The sequence below is a fragment of the Bos grunniens genome, chromosome 9 (assembly GCF_055505025.1).
Source record: "Bos grunniens cultivar Pamir isolate PY7600 chromosome 9, Bosgru_T2T1.0, whole genome shotgun sequence".
Taxonomy (NCBI): Eukaryota; Metazoa; Chordata; class Mammalia; order Artiodactyla; family Bovidae; genus Bos; species Bos grunniens.
Window position 1 is genome coordinate 97,743,358 of NC_141173.1, and position 6,778 is coordinate 97,750,135.

At 50.0% G+C, this 6,778-nt stretch overlaps 1 protein-coding gene across 6 annotated transcripts in view; it reads left to right on the forward strand.

Annotated features, from left to right (window-relative positions):
* MAP3K4 (mitogen-activated protein kinase kinase kinase 4) overlaps positions 1-6,778 on the forward strand; it is a 105,095-nt gene extending 98,317 nt beyond the window's left edge. For all 6 annotated transcript variants that reach the window (XR_015133417.1, XR_015133418.1, XM_086318604.1 and 3 more), the window contains 4 exons: positions 1,728-1,850; positions 2,493-2,599; positions 4,268-4,447; positions 6,235-6,778. Coding sequence is in view for 4 of the 6 variants with exons in the window: in XM_086318604.1 (XP_086174730.1) it covers positions 1,728-1,850; positions 2,493-2,599; positions 4,268-4,447; positions 6,235-6,255 (431 nt within the window). In the remaining 2 variants the exon portion in view is untranslated. The remainder of the gene's footprint in view (positions 1-1,727; positions 1,851-2,492; positions 2,600-4,267; positions 4,448-6,234) is intronic.

The window sequence follows — 6,778 nt, forward strand, 5'->3', positions numbered from 1 at the left end:
TACACATCACTGTAGATGGCGGGACTTGCAACCAGGCATTAGCCTCCGTGGGGCTGGGCCACCCCAGGGCCTGCTTCGCTGGTGGAAGAACTGCCCGTGCTCTGTAATGGCTCCTGCATGCCCGGCGTACCCGTCTCGCTGCCTGCCCACCCCGTCCGCCACATTGCTTTGTTGTCTGGGCATTTGCCTCGTCGGCTCTGGGTGAGGCCACGGCGTAGCCCATTTCCAGTTGTTCTAACAAACACCACACTCAGGAAGTGGTACCTTAGTGTCATTGGCTGTGGCCATAAAGAGAATCCCTCAGAGTCCTTGAATCAAGTCCGTCCCTGTGCATCCGTGTGATAATCTTTAGAGCTCAGTGTGGCTGAGAGGGCCTGTGAGTCAGCTCCAGAACCATGCATTAGTGCAGTGTGCTCTGGGGGACCGCCTGCCCTGGGCGCGGGGAGGGTCAGCAGCTCATTGTGCAGCTGGCTGTCTAACGTGAGGGCTCTGTATGGCCTTTGGAGGGAGGTACCTTGGACAGAAGGCTGAGCCGTGTGGCTCGGTCAAAAGGGTTCAGGCCTTGTAGCCTGCAGGAGGCAGAGCCGCCCCGGGAGATGAGCAGTGACCCCGGGTTCCAACTGGAGTACGAGCCAGGTGTGTGCGCTGCTCCTGAGATAGGAGACACGCACAGAACATTCTTTCCATCAGCCTGGACTCAGTCTGATGGTGGCTTCGGATGCATCTCTGCAGACTAGCAGAGAGAGAGAGAATGTGTGTGTGAGAGAGAGTGTGTGAGTGTGTGTGTGAGTGTGTATGTGTGTGTGTGTGTGAGAGAATGAGTGTGAGTGTGTGAGTGCGTATTTGTGTGAGCGTGTGTGAATGTGCACGTGTGTGTGAGAGCGTGAGTGTGTGTGTGTGAGCATGTGTATGTGAGAGTGTGTGTGTGTGTGAGTGTGAGAGCGTGTGTGTGTGTGAGAGTGTGTGTGTGTGTGTGTGTGCACATGTGTGTGAGACCGTGTGTGTGAGAGCATGTGTGTGTGAGTGTGTGTGTGTGTGTGTGTGTGGTCTCGATTACACTTGCTTCCTGCTACGGCCACTGCTGAGTGTACACCAGCTTTCACCTTCAGAACTGCTGCCACAGGAATTTGTGATTTATAGGTAATTTCTCTTTTAAGTGTCTCCCTGAGTTTTTAAAAAATTACTTACTTTATTTTTGGCTAGCTGCTCGAGGACTTTCTTTGGCGGTGGTGAGCAGGGGCTGCCCATCCTTGTGGTGCGTGGGTGCCTCGTGGATGTGGCTTCTCTCTTTGCAGAGCGCAGGCTCCGGGGGCATTGGCTTCAGCAGTGGCAGCGCTCGGACCCGGCAGTTGTGCTCAGCTGCCCTATGGCAGGTGGAACCTTCCCAGACCAGGGATCCTACCCATGTCCCCTGCATCGGCAGGTGGATTCTAATCCACTGTGCCACTAGGGAAGTCCCTCTCCCTGCGTTTTTAATGTTGGAATTTATGCATGTGTTTCAGTTCAGAATTTGTCAAAGCTGTCTGCACTGTTATTAAAATTTCTTTACTTTGTATTACCATTTGTGAATGAGGCTTAAAATCTTTCTAATGATAACGCTTTGCGAGTAAACTTTCACCAATCTTTATAATGTTGCGAATCAAGTTCCTGATGGTTCAGGTCACCACCTAAGCTTCAAAGCGCCTGCCTTGTGTTTCAGAGGCTTACCACCGCTCATTTCTCCCTAGGTGCCAACATCTTCCTGACCTCGTCTGGACTAATCAAGCTGGGGGATTTCGGATGCTCAGTAAAGCTTAAGAACAATGCGCAGACCATGCCTGGTGAAGTGAACAGCACGCTGGGGACAGCAGGTGGGTCCAGCGAGGTTCGGCTCTGCCCTGGACTCCCTCCAGCGTGCTGGGACCCTTCCCCCCCCCCCCCCCCCCCCCGCCTCCTTCTGGTTGGCGGACATGGGGAGCGGTCAGGGCTTCTCGCCAGGCGGGAGGAGCCACGCCTGAAAGTGCTCATCAGACTGGGAAGTCACATATCTCCCTTAAACTTACGGCAGGGAAGAAAGGCCTCATTTCCTTCCCAGAAAAGCCTTGTGTTTCACACTGGGTTTATTAAAACTATCCTAGTCAAAACAGCATTATGTTTAAATGGTGATTATTTGTTTTGATCATTTAGAAACATGTCATAAAACTTCACATTCTCTTTTGCAGGTTAAATTTCATATTTTTCGTCACAAATAGAATTTATCTGAATATTTGCACATTCAAAATCTCTTTTAGGAGATTAATTTGGCTCCTAAAATATCCATTCAAGAAATTATTTTGAGATATTTATTTTGAAGTCTTAATATTTTTTATTATGTAATTGAGAGAAAGTTTCCCCTGAACAAACTAGTTGTTTCTTCTCTGTGAAATATTAGATAATATTAATGTTTTGTTTGGTTCTGTTAAATCACAATGCTGTATTTGTAACCCGTTCCTCTCTTATCTGTGGCTTTTAAGCGTACATGGCTCCGGAAGTCATCACTCGCGCCAAAGGAGAAGGCCACGGGCGTGCGGCTGACATCTGGAGCCTGGGGTGTGTTGTCATAGAGATGGTGACTGGCAAGGTGAGCAGAGCCCATGCCTGGTGGAAAGCCTTGAGGGGGGCACTTTGCATTAACAGAGCAGTCATGTGGCTTCACTCCCATTATGAATACTGGGAACATCTTTCCTGCAAAATAGAGAACATGACCTGTCGAAAGATATGGTAAGTTAAAACAAGTGCCAGACTAGGAACCAAATGTTTATCAGATGCATGACTCAGAGGACTCCTCCAAGGAAAGAAAAAGCACAAAACTCCAAATAAAACAGAAAAGTAAGCAGATACGAGAAGCAGCAGAAGTTGAAACCTTCTGTCCACACAAAGACTGCATGTGAATGCCTGTATCTGTTTTATTCATAATTGAATAAATGGATAAACTGTGATAATCCACACAACGGAATATTACGCAGTGACAAAAAGAAATTGGCCATGAAACGACAGGGAGAAACCTGAAAACGCGTATTCATTGCTGAGTGAACGAACCCAGTCTGAAAACCCCACATCCTGTATGATTCTGAACCTTCTGGCGTTCCGGAAGAGGCAGAACAGGCAAGTCAGAGAGGATCAGAGGTTGCCAGGGCTTCCCAAGTGATTCTCGTGGTAGAGAGCTCGCCTGCCAGTGCAGAAATTGCGGGTTCGATCCCTGAGTCTGGAGGATCCCCTGGAAGAGGGCATGACAACCCACTCCAGTGTTCTTGCCTGGAGAATCCCATGGACAGAGGAGCCTGGCAGGCTGTAGTCCATGGGGCCGCAAAGAGTCAGACACGACTGAAGCAACTGAGCACTGGGAGACGGATGGAAGGACAGACAGCGCATATCGATTTTAAGGGCAGTGAAACTGTCACATGTGACATAATATCTGAAAATCCTCAAAAATTGGTCTTCTAATGTAGATACTGCCGATGAACAATTGTACAAATGTATAAAGGTCATGTGTTTGGCAGGGGAGGTTTATAGCATTAGTTGTAAAGCAAGGAAGTTATAAACCTCTTAAGTATTATTAGTAGGAAATAAAATTATTATACAGCTTGCAGCCACTGAGAATAAGCACTCAATAATATTTAGCTAGTATTATTTCTGTTAGCATTGACATAGGTGCCCACAGTACCTGTTATTTCAATCAAGCCATACATTGGAAAGAGAGCGAGTTCTCACACTGAAGACTGTACATCTCAATACTAAGCAGTGGTGCATAAATTGGGAGGCTTTGTTCTTTCCCCCATGAGTCTCATTTCCCTGTAACTGTAATAAAATAAGCTTGGCACTAGTAGAATTTAATGCCGATTATTCAACAAGGGAGCATATTAAACATCCTAGTAAGATAACTGTTGGGTTTTGTTTTATTGACTTTTTATATTATTTTATGTCTTAGATGACGATGACATCTAGGTAATGCTAGACGATAGGACACCTTGAGGGGTAGGCAGACTATGCCCACCGCCTGGTTTTGTAAATAAAGTTTTATTGCCACACGGCTCTACCCATTCATTTATACATTGTAGCCTAAGCCTGCTTTTATGTTATAATGGGAAAATTGAACAGTTGTGACAGAGACCACCTGGCTTGCAAGCTTATGTAAAAGTTTGCCAGCCTTGGTACGTATCGATACTGAGATGCCTAAAAAGAGATGGGGCAGCTGCTTTTTCTTTATGGTCATGTAGTGTCGAAAACTGATTTTTTTTCCTGTTTTCAGAGACCTTGGCATGAATATGAACACAACTTTCAGATTATGTACAAAGTGGGAATGGGGCACAAGCCGCCGATCCCTGAACGATTAAGCCCCGAAGGGAAGGACTTCCTCTCTCACTGCCTGGAGAGCGAGCCCCGGATGCGGTGGACAGCCAGCCAGCTCCTCGACCACTCCTTCGTCAAGGTTTGGCAGAGTGCTGAATAAGTGTGTGTGTTCTGTTCGCATCTGGCACGTGAATGAATTTTGGAAGCTTAAATAGAAAATACCTGTACCTGAAATGGAAATGAGCTAAAATGAACGGTGCTGGGGAATTTTGTATGTTTTTTTCCTTTGGGCAGATGTTTGTTGCGGTTCTCCTTGACCCATGTTGGTGCTTGGAGGGGCACTTGGGACCGTGAAATGGGATTTTCAGGGGGACGGGTGAGAGGCAGTTTCCCTTCAGAGTATGCAGTCTGCTTGAGTGCAGGGTTGGTAGCAGCCAGTCTCTACTGAGGGAGCAGAGACAGACCGAGTACCGAGCAAGGGTCGTGTTAGAGCCGTGACGGTGGGCCGTGTGCCACGCTGCAGCGTCACCGAGGAGAGGACTTTCACCCGTCAGGTGACCCTGGCTCCGGCTTCCTTCCGAGTGAGACGCCAGAGCCACGGGGGAGGGATTAGCCAGCTCAGGGAGCAGAGGCAGGGGTCGGGGGGACAGAGTGGAAGGGAGTCCACCTCCCGAGGGGGTGAAGCCGGGTGTCAGTGAGAGCTGACGGCGCATAGGGCAAGGATGGCGGCCAGCGATAGCGCCTGAGGGTGGGCAGGAACTGTGAGCAGGGATATCAGTTTTATTGTCAAGCACGACACGGTGATTGTGCTGTTGAGTGATGACTGTGGAGGCAGGAGGCTAGGTAGGAAGCTGGTGACACGGCCGATAGGCAGGGAGGGGAGGTCAGGGTGAGGGATCAGCCACACACTCCATCCTGAAGGAGATCAGTCCGGGTGTTCATCGGAAGGACTGATGTTGAAACTGGTCTCCAGTACTTTGGTTACCTGATGCGAAGAGCTGACTCATTGGAAAAGACCCTGATGCTGGGAAAGATTGAGGGCGGGAGGAGAAGGGGGATGACAGAGGATGAGATGGTTGGATGACATCACCGACTCAATGGACATGAGTTTGGGTAAACTTCAGGAGTTGGTGATGGACAGGGAGGCCTGGCATGCTGCAGTTCATGAGGTCGCAAAGAGTCGGACACGACTGAGCGACTGAACTGAACTGAGAGGTTAAGGTGGCCGCGAGTGTGTGACTGACGGGGTGTGGAAGGAGGTGCATGGGGGCAGGAGCCCAGGACAGTGCCAGGCCCTGCTCGCGTCACCAGGTATCGGGTTCCACTCACCAGGACAGGTCAGGAGGGCCCCTGGCTGAGGGGTGGGTCCAAGAGTGACGGTTTTCTCTGGTAGAAGCAGTTTGAGGTGTGTTTGGGATGCCTGCTGGAGCACGTGAATACTTTGGACTGGCACTCAGGAGAAAATTGGGGTAGGAGATAGGCTTGGAGACAGAAATACTGCTGGGACAGTATTTGGAGACAAAATGGAAAGAGAGCGGAACCCTGAGAAAACATTTACAGGTCCTGATTAGGGGAGATGAGGCTGGGGGGATGGTGACGTTATTCCTGGGGGAGTGAAATCAAGGAGCCAGTAGCTTGGTTTGCTGCATAGATACTAGGGATTTGTAACTAAATAAAAATGTGTTTATCATTTATAAGGTATACAAACAATTTTTGGTGACCTGTACAGGTACATCCTGGCAGATGCTGTCAGTAGTCAGTTCGTAAAGCCGGAGCTTGGCGGTGACGTCCCACTGCCTCGATCACACCTTTGCCCTGGGCCAGGCTCAATGCTGGAGCATCAGGGGGCACCGGTGAGGACTCACCCTTAAACCTGGCATGCGGCATGCACGAGGGGGGCTCAGCACTGTCCTGCCTTCCTCACAGGTCTGCACGGATGAAGAGTGAAGCTGGCGGGCCTGGGGCCTGGCAGAGCGCCTGTACTCGGAGAGTCCCCTCGATCACTACTGTACGTAACGTTTCCACAAAGACCGCACCCAGAAGCGGCGTCGCCCTCGCTGACCCTCTGAGACAGCGGCTGCCCGGTGACGAGCGTCCGCCTCCTGCTGCTCCTGTCCACGCCCCATGGCCCGGGGCCCCCCTGAGAGGGGCGTCCGCGAGGTGGAGAAGCTGCGTGCCAAGTGCCATTACTACTGTACACGGACCCCTGCCGCCATGCCCGCCGTGTCCCCGCCGACGGAGAACCGTGGCATCAGGGTAACACCGTCGACCTCTCTAGGTCCAAAGCAGCCGTAGTGTTATCAGGCGTCCCAGGCCTCGTTGTTAATCTCCTGTCTGCCGAGTGCACTGACTGTGAAACCGTACCTTTTTTGTTGTTGTTGGCAAGCCACAGGTTTGTTCTGCAAAAGGCCGATTAATGAAATTTTAAGAAAAAAGGTTCTTTTTTCAATAAATGGTTTATTTTAGGAAA